Genomic DNA, 23,157 nt, shown 5'->3' with positions numbered 1-23,157 from the left:
ATAGACTCTCAGACTTCATCAAATTGTTTGTGAACTTCACAAGGTGCAGGCTCAAAAATGTAATATGTTGGCCATGGAGGGGTGTCTGTTATGACTGGATCCTGTTTCTCCCTGTACTCAGCAAATGAGAAACATAGACTAAATTAAAGGGTTTATTTACAAGCCCCTTGAACCACCGGTGCGTCACTTTTAATATGGGGAAAAAGTGGCGTGCTGGCAGTGCAAGGGGCTTGTAAATTTACCTCCTGAAACTGGGGATGACAACGTCCAAAGTAACACCCAGGGATTCACCTGATGAAAAAATATGGGAACTTCTGAGTGGAGTGAAACACGTTCTCTTTTCACCTCATTGGCCAAATTTCAGGTCCCATAAGGAGATGGACAGACTGCAGAAGGTGCAAGGCTAGGCCGTATTAAATGAGTGAATATTGGCACTGCTGTTTAAACGCTGAATACCAAGGATTCCAGGCCTATATTCAAACAACAAGAATCTATGAAAGATACCGAAGCTGAAGAACTGCAGTTACAGGTAAGTAATCGATTTCTTGTGCCTCGGACCCCTGTGCGCCCTCCTCACAGCCATGTAACAAGCAGTGTATCTTGTGTCGTTGCAATGCCAAGCATGTCTAATTGCCCCTTCCGGCATTTTGTGCTTCTTGTAGGTGCTGACCATCCCAAAGCTTTCCCTGCCTCTTGGAAAGAAGTTTCAGATCACCTGGATTTGAATGAAGAAGAGACTTGCTCTTTCTGCACTTGATGCTGCTGCCGCACACTCAGATCGGGGCTGAACTTTGGGTGCCATTGATTGTCGTTGCTGCTGTAGTTTTGCCTCTGAGAAGAGAGATGTTCTTGCATATATTTTTGTTTTATCTGCACTCGGGTAATGCTTTAAGGCTTCTTGGGGATGTTAAAATATTTGAGGCCAGTAATGGAAAGGAGACACTGGAGCAATAGCATTTACAGGTGGTGGCATGGAATTATAGGTCTTGCTCTGTCTGTGGCGCAAATGTGATTGTGTGACAAAGATCAGGGTAGCTCGCACTGTGCAGATTTCTGGTTGATTGTGTGTCGGAGATCTCGGTAGCTCGTACTGTGGGTCTTTCTGGTTGAATGTGTGTCAGAGAGCTCGGAAGCTCATACTGTGGGTCTTTCTGGTTGATTGTGCAATAGATTGGGGTAGCTCGTACTGTGGATCTTACAGGTAGATTGTGTGTCAGAGATCTCGGAAGCTCATACTGTGGGTCTTTCTGGTTGATTGTGTGTCAGAGATCTCGGTAGCTCATTCTGTGGGTCTTTCTGGTTGATTGTGTGTCAGAGATTTCGGTAGCTCGTAGTGTGGGTCTTTCTGGTTGATTGTGTGTCAGAGATCTTGGTAGCTCATACTGTGGGTCTTTCTGGCTGAATGTGTGTCAGAGAACTCGGAAGCTCATACTGTGGGTCTTCCTGGTTGATTGTGTGTCAGAGATCTCGGTAGCTCGTACTATGGGTCTTTCTGGTTGATTGTGTGTCAGAGATCTCGGTAGCTCATTCTGTGGGTCTTTCTGGTTGATTGTGTGTCAGAGATTTCGGTAGCTCGTAGTGTGGGTCTTTCTAGTTGATTGTGTGTCAGAGATCTCGGTAGCTCATTCTGTGGGTCTTTCTGGTTGATTATGTGTCAGAGATTTCGGTAGCTCGTAGTGTGGGTCTTTCTGGTTGATTGTGTGTCAGAGATCTTGGTAGCTCATACTGTGGGTCTTTCTGGCTGAATGTGTGTCAGAGAACTCGGAAGCTCATACTGTGGGTCTTTCTGGTTGATTGTGTGTCAGAGATCTCGGTAGCTCGTACTATGGGTCTTTCTGGTTGATTGTGCGATAGATCTGGGTAGCTCATACTGTGGATCTTACAGGTTGATTGCGTGTCAGAGATCGGGGTAGCTTGTACTGTGGATCTTACAGGTGATTGTGTGTCAGAGATCGGGGTAGCTCGTACTGTGGATCTTACAGGTTGATTGTGTGTCAGAGATCTCGGTAGCTCATACTGTGGGTCTTTCTGGTTGAGACCCTGTTTTATGATTATAGGAGAGGTGTTAGGAGGAAGAGACGTTTTGGCCTTTTGATAACTAACATTCTGTTTGGCTTACAGTGGCCTCCTAGCTCCATTTCGTCACGACCTGGGCTCTTCTTCATCTGTCCAATGTGTTGTAGGATATGTAGTCATGGGTTGTTTGCATTGATTTGTAACAGAAAAGACCATATCCGGAAGCATAATGAGGGGTCTGGTGGCTTAGTGGACTAATGTCTTCACTGTAGGGGCCTATGTTCGACCTCATGGTCACAGGTTAAAATCCAGCTGGTTCCACTCAGCCTTTCATCCTTCTGAGGTCAAAAAAATGAGTACCATTGAGTTGGGTAACTATAAGCACCTCTTATTCAGTGCCAATATGCCCTTAGGTGAATGTGCGCTTTACGAATACCTATTTTATGTTAAGATAACTAAGAACTGGTACAGGAGTAATTCTAGCTGGGACTTCTGCAAAGTGACCCTGGCCTCACCCAACACCCCCTCCACAGAGGCATCTGTGCACGCTGGAGATCCTGTATGTTGGCTTAGCTTCTGCACACATGGATGTTTTAGAGTATGGGTTTAACTGGATACTGTTTCTGTGACGTTTTCTAGTCTTTCTCCACCTACTCTCTTCAAGCGCTGCAACAAAGAGGACATGAGTAGGTGGAGGATATGGTTGAAAATGACCATCAAATAGACTCTTAGGGGCGATAATGCCGGAGTTCTCTGTCCTGCTTAATACCTGAGCTGTATTTGTGCCTCGTTGGGCAAGGCTGGGTCCCAGATTCCTGCAAATGAGAAGTTGATCATGTTCTAGGTGATGTTTTCTACTCAGGGCATCTCTCCATTAACTAGTTTATCCCATTGTTTACCTCAACAAAGGCGCAGCAGTAAACCGGAGCTGAGGTCGCCCTTCCTCGAGGGTTCTCTCAGCTAGTTGCACTGTCCACCAGTGCGTTCCTAAATCGGCATATACTGGTGGACACTGCAACAAGCTGAAAGGGGCCATAGCCCCAATGTTGAACAGATTCATAGCATACATGTCCCAGCGTCTGGTGATAAATCCCCCCAAAAATTCTGAAATTTCCAAGCTTTAAAAGCCACAGCTAGAGGTGGGTAGATCTTTTACCTCCACTCTCTTGGAAAGCTGGCCATTCACTGCACATACAACTGGCACCAGAGGAGATAGATTTCACTCTTAATTCGGCACACTCGCAATCCAGATATTGTAGCACTTTTTGTATTAAATGATTGCATTTCACATGTGTTGGATACAGAAATGAATGACCATGCCAGCACAGCGCCATTGAAGGGGGGATTTACTAAGATTTTAAGCCGTGTTTGAGTCACAAAATTGACGCAAATGGGCGGAAATCTTCTTTTTCTGATTTACTTTCCGGGGCTAAACTTGTTTAGCGCTGGAAATAACATGAAAGTATGCACTGCTTTGCCATTACTTAGCGCCAAGGGGTGGTACCATGGGTGGAGCATGAGCGTTCCCATGCAACCATCCAAGTTTTGTGATGCTAAACCCCATTTACTAAATAAAGTAGACCGGGTTTAGCGTCAGAATACTGTGCCCTTTTGAAGTAGGCGCAAAGAAGGAGATATGCTTTAATTTCTCCTTCGTTTTCAGACTTTGTACGTGTGCTGCACTTTACAGCACACATACAAAGAGGGAAAAGGGTTACAGTCAGTCTATGCATAGATTTTGTATTGGAAGGGTAGTCTTCCAGTACAAAACCTATGCTAGACTCACGGAGACACCCTTGCACCATGGCGCTAAGGTGTCGCTGTGGTGAACGGCAGCTGATTTCAGCGCTGGCGCTAGCGAGAGGGGAGGAGAGTGCCATATTTCTGTAGATATGGCGCTCTCCTCCTCTCTCCTTTTCACGCTGCGCAGCACAGCATTTGCAACTGCTGCACTGCGCGAGTAACTGGTAAATCTGCCCCTCAGTGTGCACTGTTGTGGCACTTGATTTGCGTTGCCTCAGTATCAGTTTAATAGATCCATTTCTAAAAACGTTTTTCAGAGATTCCTTTGTAAAATACCACCAACGGCCTCCACAGTGCGATGACCGGGAAATGAGCCGCCCTTCACTTACCGCAGCCACTGAGGCTGCCATCTGCCGCCTGCACTGCGTGGAGGCTTCGGCCGGGCCCACGGTGGGTACAAGATGTGCCCGTCATCAGTGTCCTATACAGGGAGATAACCACGTCAAGTCAATATTTAAGGCTTCATGGGAGTATTCGTTGTTTTAAACGCAGTTTCTAAATAAAATAAATCAATTGCTTTTGTAATTTGGGCTGTCAGTGTCTGATTTCTTGTGAATGTTCCTTCTCTGAATGTGTCTCCATCGCCGTGCAAGGCCCTCACACCCTTCGCAGCAAGGCTGAGTCTTGGATCTTCAGCTCTAAGGGGAGCCTCTCGCCCCTGTTCGGTAGCCTGTGCCCTGTTCCCATCTATATGGTTTTGTCTGACCGTGGCATAGAGATGTGGGTATCTCCACCGGTCCACCCTCGGCGATAACAGACCAGCTTTGAAGCTATGTTCTACTTTGTCAAGTCAAACTGGCCTTTTAATTTGGTGGAACATGAACATATCAGACTTTGTCACTTCCCTAATACGTGCCTCCTTCCCTCTACGGGGAGTGCCCCATTCCACTCCCGCCCCTCCTTCAGTGCTTAATTTGTAAAAAAAAAAAAAAAATACGTGTGCCAGGCCTCCCGTCAGGAGGCCACAGCTGCTTGCACCACACATTGCCCCCGCCAGTGCTGCCAAACACAACTATTAACCATTACACTCCTAGAAGTGTGACAATTCAGACTACTTTAGACCCCCATAGCTATAAGGCTGGCTTGGGCGGCAGGTAATAGTCATTTTTAATGTTGACTGAATTAAAAATTACCTGTTGTCATCAGTTCATGTCAGAAGCGCCGGTTTTGGCGATTAAGTGCCGGCGCAGAGCACCGGAAACCACCGGCATAAATTAAGCACAGCGCTTCTTTGCCTCTTGCATGAGGCCGCCACCCCACCCACTCCCCTTGTACTGGGTGCCCGGGCTCCGCCCTCCACTTCCCCCTCGCACGTCTTGTTTCTCTTCCAGTGATCCGCGCGCAAGGCTCCTCCACACGTGTTACTATTCAGTTGCTTTCTATCTTCTTTCAGGATCATTTCCTCCCAGAATTCCCTTGTTCTGATCTGAATTGATCTTATCTGAAAGGTTAACGTCTTGACTGCATTTCCTGAAAAGAAGTTAATGTATTTTTTTCTTTAATTGCGATGTTTTCAAGATGTTTCACGCCTTTTAACCCCAGTTCCAGTCCCCTGCAGCTCACGTGAGCCCGCTCCTTCTTTGAGCTTCTCCCTTCAGCTTTAGTGCTCCCTCTGGGAGCCACTCACTTGTCCTCACCTTGTGTTTTTTGTGGAACACCCTACGTACGCACACCTTTTTAGGTCTCGCCTGAGACAGCGCTTTAGCGCTGCTCTGGCGAGACTTATAGTAAGCACTTTTGGAAGTGCAAACGAGTGCTTTCAGGCCGCCAACTACTGTGCATGTGAGCCGGGCGCGCGCACCATTTGGCAGCCTGAAAGCACTCGTAGTCTTTCACTTTCGCGGCCGCTCGGCCGCTTTGATGTTTGATCGCGATCTCGATCACTTTCACTTTCACGGCCGTTGTGCAACTCTCCCCAAGTCAGGAACACCCCTGTTTTCTGTGCTTCACTTATCTTCTAAAAACAGACTGGACTTGGTACCGTTCCTGCAGCTGCAGAACACCCCTTCCCTCTGCAGTGCTCGGGAGCCTCTGTTAATTAGATCTATGCATCTGGTCTGACGTGAGCTCACGGGTTACAGGTGACTTCCAGTTTAGGATATAATTACTACTTAATTCCGCTTTACCCAGGTACCAGCTGGTTTGCCACAGAAGTGCACTTCCTTACCTCTCGCTGACATCTTCCTGGACTGAGTTGTTCATTTTACACCTGTTTTAAATGCTCGTTTCCAGCACCCTGCCCCTGTTCCACTTAGTCATCTCTGGACGCGTTTTGTGCATTGGTCGGAGATTGTGACGCTGTCTTTCATGCCCATGCTGGTATTACATCTTTTCTGTCTCCTACTCAGTGATTACTCCGTTTGCGAATGTGATGCGTCTAACCGTCGCAGCTCATTTGTTTCTTATGCTCCGGCCTTTCAAGGCATTGTACTGTGCTCTGTATTTATATCACCACGGACTTCCTCTGTGCTTCTTATACCAAAGTTTCGTTTACCGCTTTGAAACCTGGACGGGTCGAGTTTTGTGCTATAAAAACAATCTATAAATACATGAACTATTTTACCCTTGAGTCTTAACCTTCCTACAACACCTACCGTCCCCTTCTCAAGCACCTGAGGAGATGCTGCACAGGTTAGCTAATACCATTGGATGTGCCAGTAGGCCTAAATAGCAAGACCAATTAGCTTTGTCAAGGCTTGTTCTCCAGTGTCTTTATTCTTTCAGTATTTCATTTGCCCAAGGGGTTCCCTGAAAGGGGAAAATGAATTGTAAAATAGTTTTTTTGGCTCCACTTTATGACTCACACCTGCCCGGCAGATTTGTAGCACGCACTGTCACCCGGGAGGGTATCTTGTAGCCGAGGTGCGAATCTACCCAAGCACTTGGCACAGTGGGACTACTCGAAACAGGGCCGGCTTTAGCGCTGGTGGGGTGTTATCTTTATGGGGCCATGTGTTTCAAACACATGGCAACATAAAGACAAGAGATCCTCTTTCACATTGAAGCAGGCACGGAGCGCACAGGGTCACGGGGAGGACAGGCTGCTCTCGCTGCCCACCCCCTCTATCACTGGCTGGGAGACCTGCACACCATTACAGGCTGCTGTCTCCACTTCCTTTAATGTGTGTTTCAGGTCGGCGCATCTGGAGGGGGAGTCGCCAGGTTCCTTTCCCCGCACCTCACTGGAATTATCAAGGACGCAGCCAGCCCCCTTGCTTTCTGTGTTTGCATTCGCAGTTTGGACCAGGGTCAGGTTGCAGCTCCTATCACCCCAAGCCTACACACCACGATGCTTAATCCCTGCCCACCTTTCCAGTACCTTAGCAATAGATGTCTCAAAAGGGTGGTGAAACAGAAGCATTTCTTTTTTTTTTTTAAACTCCGGTCTTTGCAGCTGTGACTGGTCGCTTGTAAAGCGCTTTAGAATCTTTGGATAATGTCCGGCGCTATATAAAACTTCACGCATAAACGAATAAACAACTCGCGTGATTTAATAATGTCTAAATAAACAAACCGTATGCCCGGCAAACAGGTACATCACAGCAAAACGGAGCAAAGCAAGACAAAGCCCCAGCTAGCGCCATGACACCGCTCGGCGTGTATCTTATGCTACAAGTGACTTAAAGAAGAACAGACATTCGTAATATTATTGTGTGTGGAAGGCAGTGTTGAGCACGGATGCTTCTTAACAGCAATCTATGATGTTTTATTTTGCGCCTATATTTTTATATAATACTTAAAAAATTTTTATTTCTGACGGAATCTAAATCGACTCGCTGCTATTGGAGGAGGCTATTATTTATAAATTGCTTAAAACTGAGCACTCTGAGTGTGTGCGTTTGCTCCACATGTGTATCAGTAGGTGCCACTGGGGACGCACTGTGACATATCTGCCTGTCCGACCCCGTCCGTGTGCTTTGTGTGTGTGTGTCAGTTTTTGACTCGATTAGTGTGTTCTGGGTGTGCATCAAGTGCACTTGTGTATTTTTGAGGGGCCCGAATCTGTGTATTTGCTCCTTATGCATGCGCGTCTCAGTACATTTTATTTGTGAGCGAGCATCGGAGTGCGCATTTTGCATTTGGACGTAAGGACTTAGGTTCACCTAAAGTGAAAGAACTAAAACGAGTCCCATGAACATTGATCCACACGCAAGATTGCTACCAAGCGTTGCTTTTTATTTTATTTTTTATTAATGTAAGTGAGTGAAAGGGAGCACTGGACACGGTTTAACCTGGGAGCACATGACTCGCAGTGGCCCAAGCTTCCCACTTAAAGCACCAGAACCTGCAAAAACCCACCCAGGAAAAAAAAGCATTGGCAGTGCCAATAGGTCTCACCTGTGGGAGAGCTATAGGCTATGTACATTTACTTTATCAGTTTTGTACACCTGATTAGCTGCTGTGCAGCATGGATGAAAGTTAGAAAAACAACAAGCATTTGCAATGCAATAGGCCTCGCAATTACGCAGGTTTGAGCTATTGGCACTGTAAATGACAATGTCTCTTATTTATGTTTTTGTTTGTAAAACAAATAAAACGCATTGTCAATTACAATGCCAATAGCTCAAACTCCCGTAAATGCGAGACCTATTGCATTGCAAATGCTTGTTTTCCTTTTCAGCGTCTCCTACAGGCCAAACATACTCTTCTTGGATCACCCGAGTTTCCTCTTGGAGTAGAAGTTCCTTTAACACATAGATTGGTTTATGAATCACGCATGAAAGAGGTTTCACTAATTCCCAAAGAGCCCTTCCACTCATGGGCGTAGGAAGTGTGGGGGACGCGGGGGATATATCCCCCCCAGATTTTGGAGTGGGGGGGACACGGGGGACAAGGGTGGGGGGGGGGACGAGGGGACAAAGGAATTTCCCCTGTCCCTTCTGTTATCGCAGGGCCATTAGCACGCGAAAGCGCTCCCTAATGGCCCTGCACTTGACCTGCCTGGAGACAGAGGCCACCCGCCCTCTGCCTTTTGTTATGCTGCAGGAAGGCTCAGCCGTTCTGGGAAGGGCACAGAACGGAGAAAAAATAAACGCTGTCTCTTTTCCTTGGCAAGGACCGTGTCCACTAATCCTGATCTGCCTCTGGCGGCTGCCCTCCTCTCTTTATTCCTCCATCTCTTTCTGTCTCTGTCTCGCTCCTGCTTACGTGCTGATTTCAAGAGGCAGCTCTTAGGTACTCTCTTGCCTCTCCTTTTCTTTATTTGTTCCCCTGTGAAATTGATCCAAAAAAGGCTGAACACTTTGGCTGTAAATGTCCTCATTTTCTTACCGTTTTCTATTGAAAACAAAAAACCTCGGAATGGAGAGAAAATAATAGTTAAATACCTAAATAAAGCAATACATAGTGGACAGCAGACAGGCCAGACTGTTATTTACACCCACACACATTAGCGCCACTTTACAGAGTTTGCCAGTGCAAGCGCTACTTTCTTTTTATCTTCTTTCTTTGAACAACATTGTTTCCCAGGGTGGGTAAGTGCGCCATTCCTAAAGGGACTGCAATACCTGGTTGATGGGTAGAGTGGAAACGTTTAATATGATCGTTTTCAACTTTTTAATTATTTTAGCTTATAAAATGCGGCTCTGTTTGGGGATGTGGTCTTTTTTAAACCAAACTGCATACATTTTGAAAGGATATAAGCAATGGACATTGAAAGGGGTCCCTTCCTGGTCCTGTAGCCATGTCTTGAACTTTTCAGGCAAAATCACTTACTGATTTCTGAATAATGAGTTTAAAACCGTTAAGGTAACCATGTTTTTTTCTGATTACAGTTCACATGCTTTGCTTATTCTTGCATTCCCTATGAGTGTTTGCTTTTTCCAGGGTGTTATTCATTTTTTTTCAGGCAGCATTTTACTGTTGTCTAGTGCATAATTTGAATTTAGTCGCAGCACAATTGAGTTGTGCTGAAGGCAGTGCGAGTTTCTCTCAGTGGGGCAGTATGGTGTTCAGTGTGGGAGAGAATGTGGCACTCTGGCCAGAGCTGCTGAATTTGGAACTGGAGAACCATGTTCAGACCTTCATGACCAGTTCACCATACCACACTCCTGACAGAGCTTATTCCGATGCTACACCTTAGAAGGCCCGATAGACCTTAGAAGCCCAGGTGTCTTAGCACCCGCAGGTGGACCTGTCCACCACAATCCATACTGCAGTTCACTTCCAGTCTTACGGGCAGGCATATGAAGAAGCACATCCTAGATCGACAGTGAATCTGTCACTGAGGTCACAAGACCCTTGAGGCCAGTCCACCTCACCCATTGGCACCTCCATTGGCCTTTTTCCAGCACTAGCAGTGCAACTTGCCAGGGGTTGGCAATGTAGGACTTGCATGCACACCAAACTTAGGGGGTTATTATAATGGCAGTGGGACCGCCACGTCACCCAGTCGGTGGCGGTCCCACCGCCATTGGTGACTGCATCACAGCCCGCCATATTACAATGGCGGGTGGTTACCTGGCGGTCGGAAAGACCAACCACCACGCACCCGACGGGCTTCTTGAGCCCGCCGGTGTGGTGGAGGGGCTCGTGGTTCCTACAATGCTGGTGGTGCCTACCATGCACCGCAGCAGGGATTACGATGTCCCTTACCCACCAGCTTATCAATGGCGGTTCACCTGCCATGGAAATGCTGGCGAAAGGGACATTGGGGGCCCGTGGCAGGCCCCTTAACCCCTGGCCCTCAGACATGGGTCCTGGGGGGCATCTATGATGCTCCACAACATATCACTGCACCATGTGGCAGGCACCGATATATTTAACATGTTCCTTTTTTTTTTTTCTTTGCGGCGGATGATGCAGCCAGCAGCACCTGCTGCAATGTAAAAGATAGGCACTGCGAACACCGTAGTGGCAGTCGCATTGTAATGCCTATCGTGGGGCCTCCACCTTGAAGGCCAGCGGTCCCATTCCCCGATTCGATGGTGGTGGTACTGAAGTCCGCCTGCCATCGTAGTCAGCCCTTAAGTTTGCATTTTATGAATATGATTCAGCGGGAAATAAATTGATGTTTGCAATTTAATTGACTTTGGTTGGCCTCTTATCTATGAGATTTCCCTGTTGAATGTGCCTTTACATCATACATTTTCGGTTGTATGAATTGATTGCATACTACACTCTCCTACAGGTATTAATTTGAGTGTCATTAGGAGTGTCTGGGACCAATTGTTTTCTTAGGAATTATTTTCTTTACTAACCTTTGCAAAGGGCCCTAAACTTCACAGCAACACAAGTCACATTTCTTTTAGTAATTTGGGATCCGTTTGAGCTACAAAATTGTTTTGGAGGAAATCGTTAGATTATGCAGCAGATGATGTATTATGTGGCAAATATGATACAGCCATAGTTAAGTGGAAAACATTTTTCCACTTAATTTTGCCCCAACATTGTAGTTGATCAATTTGTAAGTTCCCCAAACCCAAAAGTCGAGTTTGGGCACAATTTGCATTTTAAAAGCAGCCCTATAACACAGGGCTACTTTTAAACTGACCTCAGGCTTCAGCAGTGCACACATGCAAGCGCAGAAAGGGCTGCTGGCCTCTAAACTGCCATACCTTATTATATTCTAGGGACTTAAAAGTAGTTCTAATCCCCCTGCCCTATTATGTACTAGGGCCTTATAGGAGAGGTCATGCCAATCATAGGGGTACCCTAACCCATAGTGCACCCTAGTGTATGTAGGTGTTTTCACTGTATTTTTAAGTGCCTCTTTCAGAATAGCACTGGCTGTTTAGGCAGAGGCCAGGGTCAGTCAGTCAGGTACCACCAGTACCAGTCAGCAGAAAGTTGGGGAGTGCCCAGGGCGGCTTTGCAACACTAGAGAAACACAAACTCAGAATGTAAAACATAACACCATGGTTGGGGGGTTCTCTTCAATAATCAGAATTGATTTCTATCCTAATGAACCCATTTTCCAACATTAGGATAGGGAAAGTCTGGGGAAAAATCATGACGTTCTAATCTATACATTGAAGTTTTTATTTTTTTATTTTTATTTAGAAATCTGTTTATTGAGTTTGCAATTAGACTCACATTATACATCTCCGGTTATCAGAGAGCATGGTTACATCAATCCCATGGCAAAGTCTCAGTGCTCAACGTATGCAGTCTGGATGCTTTACACTAAATAAGTGGTATGCAGCATTGTCCAAAGTTATAACCTGTGAGGCCATGAGTAAATCTATCACCATACGCGATGCTGCGACCTCAGTCCATGTGGAGAGCATCAGATCACCGTCTCTGTTGCCAATTGCGTGCTATTCCCGGTGCATCCCCAAACAGATATACAAACAGTGCTAAACTCCCCACTCTAACTGGGTAGCTGTCCCTTCTACAGCATAGCAACTAAAACAACTTCCAACAGCAGCTCGCAATTTCCAGTCCAGAGGCCCCTCCCCTCTGACCCCTCTCCCGTATACATTGAAGTTTTTATGCAGCTCTTTGATGACGGTTAATAGCTCACTGTTCAATGTTAGGATTTTAACTTATAAACTTCAAATACCAAAAGAATATCTCAGACAAAAGCAGTAACTCTCTGACCTATTGAATTAAAACTTTCACTAGACAAGCCTTCGATCTCTCTCAAAAAAAGAACATTAATCACCAAAGTTATCTTCACATTTTTATTGTTGCCTGAAAATTGCTGGAGACCAGGAATGCAGCAGCAGGTACTTTTCAAACCCTAATGCACTTGCAAACACGACGCCCCCACCCTAAGTCAGCGCCCTTTGTTTGCTTTGTGCATTAAGATGCAAGATTCATATATATGTTTTTTTTAAACATTTGGTCTCATTACTATATGAATGTAAATAACAATAAAGCATACATACAAACTGTGACTACATGCCTGCTTTTCTCAATATTTCACTTCGAAAGTATGCGATTGTATTTGTTTAACGGGCGGTGATTTGTATAGGGTCACTGGAAAGTGCACAAGGTTGTCCCTGTCCCCCCCAGAATTTTAGTGTCTCCTACGCCCCTGCTTCCACTGAAGGCTGAGCTTTTCCTGGAAGGAAGGCCTGGCACCCCGAGACCACCAATGACACCACTGATGTATCTTTTAAGGCTGGGTGGGGAACCAAGCTCCGCCGGTGGCGTTAGCGGAGTTTTTGGAACTCCGCTTGCAACACGGAGGTCAGCAAAAACTTAGCATTCTGCCGGATATTGGAGTTTACTGGCGCCTGGGAGGATTAGGTTTCATCATCACAGTTAAGATGAGAGACAGCGCTATGCATGTACTGAGCAGTAGACGGCAGCATGACACAAAGCAGGCCGCTCTAAGCTAGCATCACTGGGTCAGTCTTGTCTAGAAGAACAACCTCACAGGTTGCACAGTATCAGACCGAATGTCTGGCCTAAAAGAAGTAGATTTTTTGGGGCAATTGTGTGAAGTAGTTTCACGGGAACCGCTGGCCGGTTCATGGGGAGGCGCCGCACCCTCTTTGCTCTCCTGTGGGGAGGGGGTCAGTGAACCCCATGAAGCCGAGGTGAGGGGGCCCGAGATGAACGAAGCCACACCGGGTCCCTGCGCTGTCCTGGCGCTCCTGCAGGACTGCCGAAGCCTGGACGGCATTAGCTAGGCCTTCACCACTGGCAAAAGCCACCATCTCCAGCACCCTGGAGCTCTTCGGGCCACGAGGGGACCCTCACCTGATCCGCTTCACAGCCAACAACAACCTGCCGCTGCGAATCCGACTGAGCTGCACGCTGCATGGGCTGGACGGTGAGTGAGGGTGAGGGAGAGGGCTGGGGGAGCACAACAGTGAGAGAGGAGAGAGCGGCGGGTTGGTCGGTGTGTGCTTGTGCGTGTAAGTGTGTGTGCTTGTGCATGAGTCTGTGCATGTGCCAGGGATCGTGTGTGTACAGTGGCGGCTCCTCCGCTATGGCGAAGGAGCATTGCCTCACTGCTTTTAAGCAGTGTGAAGAAGAAACATAAAATGATAATAACTTTAAGTTATTATTATTTTATGCTTTGTCTCCTGCTGCTTTGCTGGTGGGCGGGGCTGCTCTGCTCTCGGAGCAGGGGAGGAGTGTTTTGCCCGCTCCTAAGTGCGCAATGACTGTTTGGCCGGCCCTTTCAGGCCTCCCAAACCAGTCGTGCGCACTTTACCCATTCTCCATGCAGGCTGCATTACTGCTTGCATGGAGAACATGCTCACCCCTCCAGCACCTAGATGAGCGCTGTGTCACGGAGCTCAGACCAATCACAATGCTACATTGCAGCGTTGTGATTGGCTTAGGGGAGGGAGCCTGGCTGCGTGCTTTCTTTTCCTGGAGTCGGAGACCGCAGAGCAGGAGCAGAATTGCGGGACCCGGCCTAAAGCAACTTTTTTTCTATTTTTTAAATCCACCCACACGACAACCCCCACGACACCCCTTCCACCTGCAACGACACTCGCGACACCCGCACCCGCGAGCCATGCCAGCAGCCGCTGTGTGTGTGTGTGTGTGTGTGTGTGTGCGCGCGCATGCATGTATGGGATATGTGTGTGAGTGAAAAAAAGTCATTTTTAACAGTATTTTTAAAATAGTGAGTTTAGCATTTTGATTTGTGCTTTATGCGTACCTTGTCAGGTTTCTTGAACAGGTAATAAAAATATTATTTACAAAATAAAATTTACCTTCTTCAAGTCTATCTTTCTTTCTCACGACTTACAAAATGTTTCCCCGAGCAGATTTCACATTGGCAGGCACCTTTGTTGGCAATTACTTCTGTGGCCCGCAGTTAATTCAATTTGCTTTAAGAGGAGTCTTTATTCCCAGGGATCTTTATAACCACAATCATTTTTAAATTAAACTGAGTTTTATTCTATAAATCAACTATATGACATAACATTTCAATTTTGTGTTGACAACAAATTATGTGCGCCGCTGCTCAGCAGCGAACACCGAAAGGACATGTGCTGTATTCATTTCAACAAAGATTCATAAAACGACAGCGGATGAACAAAAAATAAAAATTATATAAGGCGCACAGCCGGCAAACAAGTCGTCCCAGAACTGGAAGGTGGCTACAGGGCACATATATGTTAAAGGTTGAATAACCGTGTTTTATCTAGGTGGAGCGGAACTCCCCGGAATTCCACAGAGTTTTCATGCAACTCCGCAGAATTCTGCATAGTGCAACTCCCTGAGCTCTTTGTAACCAGGGTTAACTCCTAGTTTGCATGGGGGCACTTGTCTGGGCTTGAAGACCCCAATGAGCTGAACTCAGTTGACTGTGACTATCACTCAGCCTTCCAGCTGCTTTATGGGTAATGCTAAGCCTCTCTGCTGGAGCATGTACCAACGCACCCAACACGGACCACATTAAAAGTTGATTGGGCCGAGAAGCAGAACAAGCAAGTTCCACGAGGTGGTTCATGGCCAGCGCACACCACCGGAAGTAGCCAAGGATGCATGCACCGACACCTAAGGACAAGAGGCGCTGTTTCATGGTAACCCCCAAATCAGGGGTGAAGAGCGATCACCTATTCAGGAAGGGAGGCTAGACAACCTGCATTCTTGGGCAAGGAGAGTGAACTTTGACACAAACAGTCACACAGTCACATTTTCAAAGGGGTCCCCTTGGAGGGCCACGGAGCAAGGAGCATAATCACTTAAAACTCAATCACTGGGAGTAGTACAGGCTACCCCACAGATTACCATAGTACTGAGTGAGTTACCAGCAATACATCCATTTCTAGGCCTCTAAAGATTGTGTACAGTAATTGTACTGTGTGTTAGAATTAGAACACTTTTATTTTCCAAACTATAATACTGGTTGGGCAGTGATTTATTAATTGTTTTAAGATAGATATTAGGTGCTGAATCTCTAACCCCACATTACCTTACAGAAGCACCTTGGACTGCCAGACATCTCTACCTTGAGGGTCAAGTGTTAAAGGGGTGTACTTGTGCTCAGTTTATGGCTCAAAAATAAGGTCATCATAGAACCTCAGCTAATGTGCAAACAAATTATACTGATGTGTATATTGGTATCCGATGTTTATGTTAATAGATTTATAAAGCGCATGGCATCCCGAGGGCTTCCCAGCGCTGAGGAGAAGATGCAGTCAGGCCGAAAAGTTAATGAGGAAAAAGCCAGGTTCTTAGTTTTTTTCTAAACATCAGTTCATCTTTATCAGTCGTGTTTCTTTAGGTAGGGCGTTCAACAGGCTAGGTGCGAGATGTGTGAAGGATCTTTCTCCCCATCTTGATCTCTTTATTCTTGTCTTTTTCATAAGCAGTTCTGAAGAGGATCTTAGAGATCTGCCAGGGACATAAGGGAGCACAAGCTTTTTTATTAGGGCCGGGCCTTTGTTATTCATAGCTTTGTGGGCAATACAAAGCGATTTAAACTCAATCCTGGCCTGCATAGGGAGCCAGTGTAGTATTTTTAGTTCAGCTTTTGCCGAGTTTTGTCTTGGGACACCTAGCAGTATCCTGGCAGCGGCATTCTGAGCCAACTGTAGTCTATTCACTACATATTTGGGGTGAGAGCACCATGGCTTGAATCACAGTTCTCCGGGTTTGTTCTTCGATCAGTGGTAAAATCTTCCGGATCATACGGAGTAATCCAAAGCAAGTGGCTGCCAGTTTTTTGGCTTGTGTCTCCATAGAAAGGTTATGATCTAACCATATTCCCATGTTTTTAACAGATAATTTTGGGACTGGGGGGTTGCCTAGTTCTGAAGGCCAGCTGATAATGTTTCTAGGAACAGATTTGTTTCCCAGGAACATAAGTTCTGTTTTTCCTCCATTCAATATTAGGCTGTACCTGTTCATCCACTCTGCTACTTTTACCATGCAGGGGGCCAAATTGATGTGCATGGATTGTGGGCCCTCGGTCACTGATAGTACCAGCTGGGTATCATCCGCGTATGATACCATAGACTACCCAAATTCCTGTACTATCTTTGCCAGTGGCTGCATGTATGCAGTAAATAGTGTGGTACTCAAGGAGGATCCCTGAGGAATTCCACATGAAATTTGTAGGATATCTGAGAGGTTCTCGCCTTCCATTATCTGGAAGGATCTATCTTCTAGAAATGAGGACAGCCATTTCAATGCAGTATCAGTAATGCCTGCTTCCTTTAACCTGAGGATCATGATGTTGTGATCAACCGTGTCAAAGGCTGCACTAAGATCCAGAAGCAAGACAGCAGCTATACATCCTTGATCTAGGATTCCCTTGAGTTCCTCCGTTACCACCAGCAGGGTGGATTCTGTGCTATGTTGTGATCTGAAACCCATTTGGGTGTGGTGCAGCACCTAATTTTCTTCCAGAAATCTGGACAATGTCTGATTGACATGCTTTCCGCTATTTTACCTAAAAGAGGAAGAAGTGAGGTGGGCCAATATTCACCGGGTCTAATGGATCTAGGTGTGGTGTCTTCAATGGTGGTCGAACTATAGCGTGCTTTCATGTTCTGGGGATTACCCCTTGTGTGAGGGAGAAAGAAAGAAGTTCAGTTGTTGCATTCAATGCATTTTTACCTCCCTTTAATAGAATGTGTGGCAGAACCGGGTCTTGTGGAGAAACGGACTTAATATTCTGCAGAATCAGGGTCATGGCTTCCACGCTTAATTCTGTGAAATGATCTAAACTTGGCCCTGTTTTCATTCCTGGAGTAACACCGCTCTCTGATTGTGCATCAGAGTTGTCTGAGTCAGTGTTCCCTTGCAGGGAATTATATATCTTTTCAACCTTGCTTTAAAAAAAAAACAAATTCTAAGACCCACCCTTTTTTTATCCTGGATGTCTGAGACATCTGTTACATATTCAAAGCATCTTTTTGTTCTGTTGCTTGTTGCTGTGCAGTGGCACGGTCTTGTAGGGTCGGCATGAGGGGTCCAGCAGTTTGGGATACATATAGAGTCAAGTCAGAATTGAAGAAAGGGCAACATTTAGTAGCATGATCAGCAAAGACCCTTCCCAAGGGATACTTCATCCTAAGTGGATTGGCGGGAGCACATCGAGCAATCGTTACTGTGTGCAGGCATGTAGGCTTCCCTTCCGCCTTGGCATCAAGAGCAGAAGAATGGGCAATTGGGTACATTTTGTATCACCATTGTCTTGTGTGAATACTCAGGGGCAAAAAAACTCCCTTTCATGACAGTAAAGAGCAGAATATCAGGCAGACCCAGAGCAGAGACAGAAGACAATACATTTTTTTCTGGGAAACAAAGACCTGGTCTGCATCCCTTTACAGCACAAAGGTTGAGGTGTGTCCTTTCTCACAAGAGCCTATGGAGGTTTTAACAGTGTTAGCATAACCAATTATCTGTTGACCACATAAGGCACAATTCCTAAAAAGAGTATGCATTTGATACACAGTAACTGGGTTTGAAAATTATAAACAGCTGAATCCTGTCATAAGACATGTGCCTTTCTTTGCAGAAATATGAAATAAATATTGAACATGGACAAACTGAACTGTTGTTTTTCTCTGGAAGACATGCCTTGCCAGTTCGGTAAGCAAGCACAGTGAATTACATTTGCATCAATCCAGAGAAACATGCTCTAATCACAAGTTATCAACATACTGAACAAGAATAAAGCCACATGGAAAGAACAGAAGGCCATATGTACAAAAGTTTTGATAAGCAAATAGCGATTAAGGGAAATCGATATTTGGAAATCGCATAATGATATGTAGGAAGGTGAATATTCCACTATTAGCGATTCGGTCAAATTCCCAATCGCAATTAGGAAATTCCCTGTTGGGAAATCACACTGATACAACTTTCAAATAGGAAATCGCAATTAGAAAAAGTCGTTTTTAGGATGCAGATTGATAATGTAAGAACCAGAAAGTTTAGAAATACAGGGTGTGGCATTAACTCATAAACCTAGGAAGGTACTAGAAGGAAGGTGTGCTCTTGTGTGATTACTGGCAGTGGCATTTACATTTGACTTCAACACCATGTCTAAGGATGGCAGTAGGAGGAGGAAAATGAAATGTTCTGATTAAGATCTAGAGCTATTGATTGAGTAATGTGTGGCACACACAGACCAGCTGTTTGGCAAATCATCTTTTTCTCTATCGGAGTCCCAGAAAACAAAAATATGGAACAGCATCCTTGAAAATGTAAACTCTCTTGGTGTTACCCAGAGGACCATACCAGAAATAAGGAATCACTGGCATGACCTAAGTTCCCATACAAAGAAGAAGCTAGCTAGCAGGATGGCTGAAGCTCGTGGCACAGGTGGTGGTGCCTTCAATCATCCTCCTCCCACTCTAATGGAATCACTTATTGAGGAGACACCAAAAGCAGAAAGTGTGGTGGGAGTGTCAAACATTGAGAACTCCAATCCTGCGGGCTCCAGCCAAGGTACATTTTTTTCTTGTATACAATTTTCCATAACATATTGTTTGTTAGTCTTCAAGTGCAACATATTAGCTACAAAAACTCCATTTAAATGTTTGCTGTAAGTTGGCAATGCATTATGGGAGTTGTGGTACAACCAAGTAATATGGAGTAGTGTGTGCTGATGTATTTTATTTATTTATTTAAAGGATTTATAAAGCGCGCAGCTACCCAACAGGGTTTCCCAGCGCGGAAGCGAACCAAGCGAGAAAGGAGCTCAGTTGGCATTAGGCCTGATTATGAAAAAGGTCTTTAGCTTTTTTCGAAAAGCAAAGAGAGATTGACAATTCCTAATTTCTAGCGGGAGGGAATTCCACAATTTTGGTCCCAGGAAGGACAACGAATGGCCTCCCATGCGAGTCAGCTGAACTCTGGGAACGGAGAAAAGAGAAAGATTGTCCGATCTTAGGTTGCGAGAGGGTCGCTAAGGCTTGACAAGATTGAGTATGTACACGGGGGCCAGGCCGTGCTGAGTTCTAAAGTGGAGTTGATAGAGCAGAGGGGAAGCAGAGGCGTGCCGAGGCAACCTAAAAAGTAGGCGGGCTTCCACATTCTGAATGAGCTGGAGACGATGTACAGAGGTCTTGTCCGCACACAGATACAGTACATTACCATAATCAAGTCTGGAGATCACCAAAGCCTGCAGAACAGTCCTCTGAGCAGTCGGTGGAATTAGCCAAATAATTTTTTTTAAACCACTTGAGGACAGCAAAGCAGGCCAAGGTGACTCCCGAGATCTGAGTGCTTGCTATTGATGGAAAAACCCAGGTTCTTAACCTTAGGAACCGAGGTAGGCAAAGGTCCAAAAGAGACGGCCAATGGCTGGCTCCCCAAAGCTCAGGATTGTTCCCCAAGATGAGAACCTCAGTCTTAGAACCATTCAGCCTTTGGGCATTTCTGGACATCCACAAGGAGATGTTACGCAGACCAAGTTTAAGTAAGGAAGGATCCTGGTGTTGAGCCGGCGATAAAGAGAAAATAATCTGTGTATCGTCAGCATATGAAAGGATGGTCAACCCAGATTTTTCTGCAATGTCTGCCAAAGGACGAACATAGAGATTGAAAAGCAGAGGACTCGAGAGTGAACCCTGCAGAACTCCAGATGTTAAGGCCACGGGACTAGATATAGCAGTGTGAGAGAAATTGAAAGGGGTGATCCTTTAAAAACGAAATCAGCCACTGCAAGGCTACACCTACAATGCCGGAGCTTTCAAGGTGATCCACCAGAATAGAATGGGAGACTGTGTCAAAGGCATCGCTCAAATCCAATAGAATGAGCGCTGCTGTGCCCCCACAGTCAAGCTGCTGCCTAAGGTTCTCCGTGACCTCCAACAGAGCCAATTCGGTACTGTGACCAGGAGGAAAGCCAGACTGTAATGGATTAAATACCTTATGTTTTGTCACATGTACCGAGATTTGAGAGTTAATGTGTTTTTCCAATATTTTGGTAAAAAGGGAGAGAAGAGATATAGGCCTGTAATTGGACCAGCAACGGGGATCTAAGGCAGTCTTTTTCAACAATGGAAGCATAAGAGCGTGCTTCCAATTACGAGGCAACTGGCCCAGTTTTAGGGAGGAATTAAGAAGCTTAGCAATCACCTTGAGGGCCGGCTCGTTCAGGCATCCGAGCTTGGATGGGGGAAGGGGATCAAGTGGGGAGCCAGACTTAATGTTTCCCAGTAAGTTTTTCAAAGAAATTAAGTCAATTTGGAGCCAGGCCTTAACTTGACTAGATCCATCAGATGTAAAGTCAGGGGGAGCAGTTATGACATGGTCAGAAAGTTGAGTGGTGGGAAAGATGAAATTGTCATGAGGAAAGGAACCCAACTCAAGCTCACTACTGATAGACATGTATTTATTATGTAAAAAACAGCGCAAGTTCATTACAATGATGTAATGAAAGGGAAGGGGCTGGTAAGAACGCATCCGGTGCAGAAAGTTCAGTCGCAACTTTAAATAGGGTTTTCTGACCGTTTTGGGCGGACATAATTTTAACCCTGTAGAAAGAGGCACAAGCTGATCTGTATAGAGTGTGATACTTTTTTAGTGCCTCCAAATAAGTGACGTTGGCCTCTGGCACATAGTGTTTTCTCCACAGTGTCTCCAGATCTTTACATTGTTTTTTTCCACTCTAAGGGAGTTGGTAAACCACGGAGCGGGGAAAGTGATCTAGGTTGGGATTTAGTGGAGAGAGGAAAAATGGAATCGATAGCCTCAGACAGCCAGTGATCAACTAATAGCTGGTCCGAGTCCAATTGAGATGTAATAGAAAGAGTAGTCTGCCGAAGCAGCACATTAAGTGCCTTCATATCAAGTTGAGACCAATTCCTCATTTTCTTAGGCAAGGCAGAAGGACGAGGCGAGGAAGCCAGTAAGGAGTCAACGAGGAAAGGCATAGCTGGGTGATCAGACCAACCTAGCTGAATGGGAGGTGCAGTGGACACAGTACAGAGATTTGAAAAAATAGGGTCCAGAAGATGACCCAGTACATGAGTAGGTAAGTAATTGATGAGTGAGAGATTCAGGGTCAAAAGATCGTACAAAAGAGTTTGGACCGATTTATTGCTAGGATCATCACAATGAAAATTCAAGACCCCGAGCACTGAAAAATTTGCCACACAAACAACATGAGGGGCAAGTGATTCAGTCAACAGGGAACCCCAGTTGTGGTGGACGTTAATGAGGGCACCAGAAAAGGTGAATTTATGGGAAAACGGAATGGAAAAGGAATAGCAATATATAACCTTCATGTCAAAAATTCATAAATCCCATTGTAAACTATATAACACAAACTTAGGGGCTCATTATGATGGGCGGACATCATAACAGTGATGGGACTGACCGCCAGACATTCAGCGGTCCCACCGGCCCAATTAGGATGCGCCCGCCACACTGGTAGGCGCATCCTGGCCTTTTACCATTGCGAACGGTGCTGCTGGCTGCAGCACCGTCCGCAATGGTAAAAGGGCATGCACAGCATTTCCCTGCAACACGTGGCAGGCACCACGCGGTGCCTGCCACTTGGTGCAGGGAACTGCAGGGGCGTACCATGAGTACCCCTCAAGTGCACCCCCCCACGGGGGGGCCTGCAACGGGCCCCCAAAGCCAATCCTCGCTAGCCTTGCCATGGCGGCATCGCCGACATGGAAAGGCCTTTAAACCACCCACATCCTAATATGGCTGGCACTGCCCGCTGGCACCGCCACCATATTAGTGGCCCAGTTCTGCCTGGCCGGCAATCGTAACGATTGCCAACCTGCGGCAGACGGACTTTGCGTCCGCCGCGATACCCACCGCCATCATAATATGGCGGGGAGTATTTCACATGAGGATGGCATAACGATCGCCACCGCCGGCCCAGCGGTGGCGATCATTACGCCATCCTAATGAGCCTCTTAGTAATCATTTATCTACAACAACTATATACATACATTTCCTCAGATCATACCCAGGATGTGTCTGAAAACACTGAGTCTGATGAAGCATTTGACACACAAGTGGAAATTGATCACAGCACAACTGCTACTCTTACACTCATAATTTAAACTCCATCTACTAGGAGAGCAAACGTGGCGCCACTACCAGACTTTGAGGAAGGTGATAAAGAGCAAACTCAGGGCAGGAACACAATTTCATCTGTGTGCAGGACACCAAGACAACATAGAGTACAACGACGTTCAGTTTGCAATGATTATGTCTCTGATGACATCTCAGATAATTTACAATTGTTTGGTGGGCTTGAGAAATCAGTTGTCAGAGTACAGCACCTGCAATCCACATAGATAAAACAGTGAATAGGCAGCTGAAAACTATGTCATGTTCAATGCTGAAATTACAAAAGGTCAAGAGCTTGGATTGGATTGCTACAGTGGAAAAGGAGCAAGGGTTCCAAAGCCGCAGGCACAAGCAGAACATAGCACGATATGACGAATTTGCAAAATTAATTAATCGATTGGCAGTAGCCACCACCACTCTTGCCAGGAA

General features: G+C 45.9%; 1 protein-coding gene across 1 annotated transcript in view; it reads left to right on the top strand.

Annotated features, from left to right (window-relative positions):
* Positions 1-4,323, top strand: part of GAA (alpha glucosidase) — a 467,310-nt gene extending 462,987 nt beyond the window's left edge. Inside the window, exon 20 of the mRNA XM_085617437.1 lies at positions 663-4,323. Within this exon, the coding sequence (XP_085473563.1) occupies positions 663-725 (63 nt within the window). The 3' untranslated portion in view covers positions 726-4,323. The remainder of the gene's footprint in view (positions 1-662) is intronic.
* The last annotated feature ends 18,834 nt before the right edge of the window (positions 4,324-23,157 follow it).

Source organism: Triturus cristatus, chromosome 7 (genome assembly GCF_964204655.1).
Source record: "Triturus cristatus chromosome 7, aTriCri1.1, whole genome shotgun sequence".
NCBI classification, from domain to species: domain Eukaryota; kingdom Metazoa; phylum Chordata; class Amphibia; order Caudata; family Salamandridae; genus Triturus; species Triturus cristatus.
Note: the sequence above shows the minus strand (reverse complement) of the source record. Positions and strands in the feature narration are given on the sequence as shown.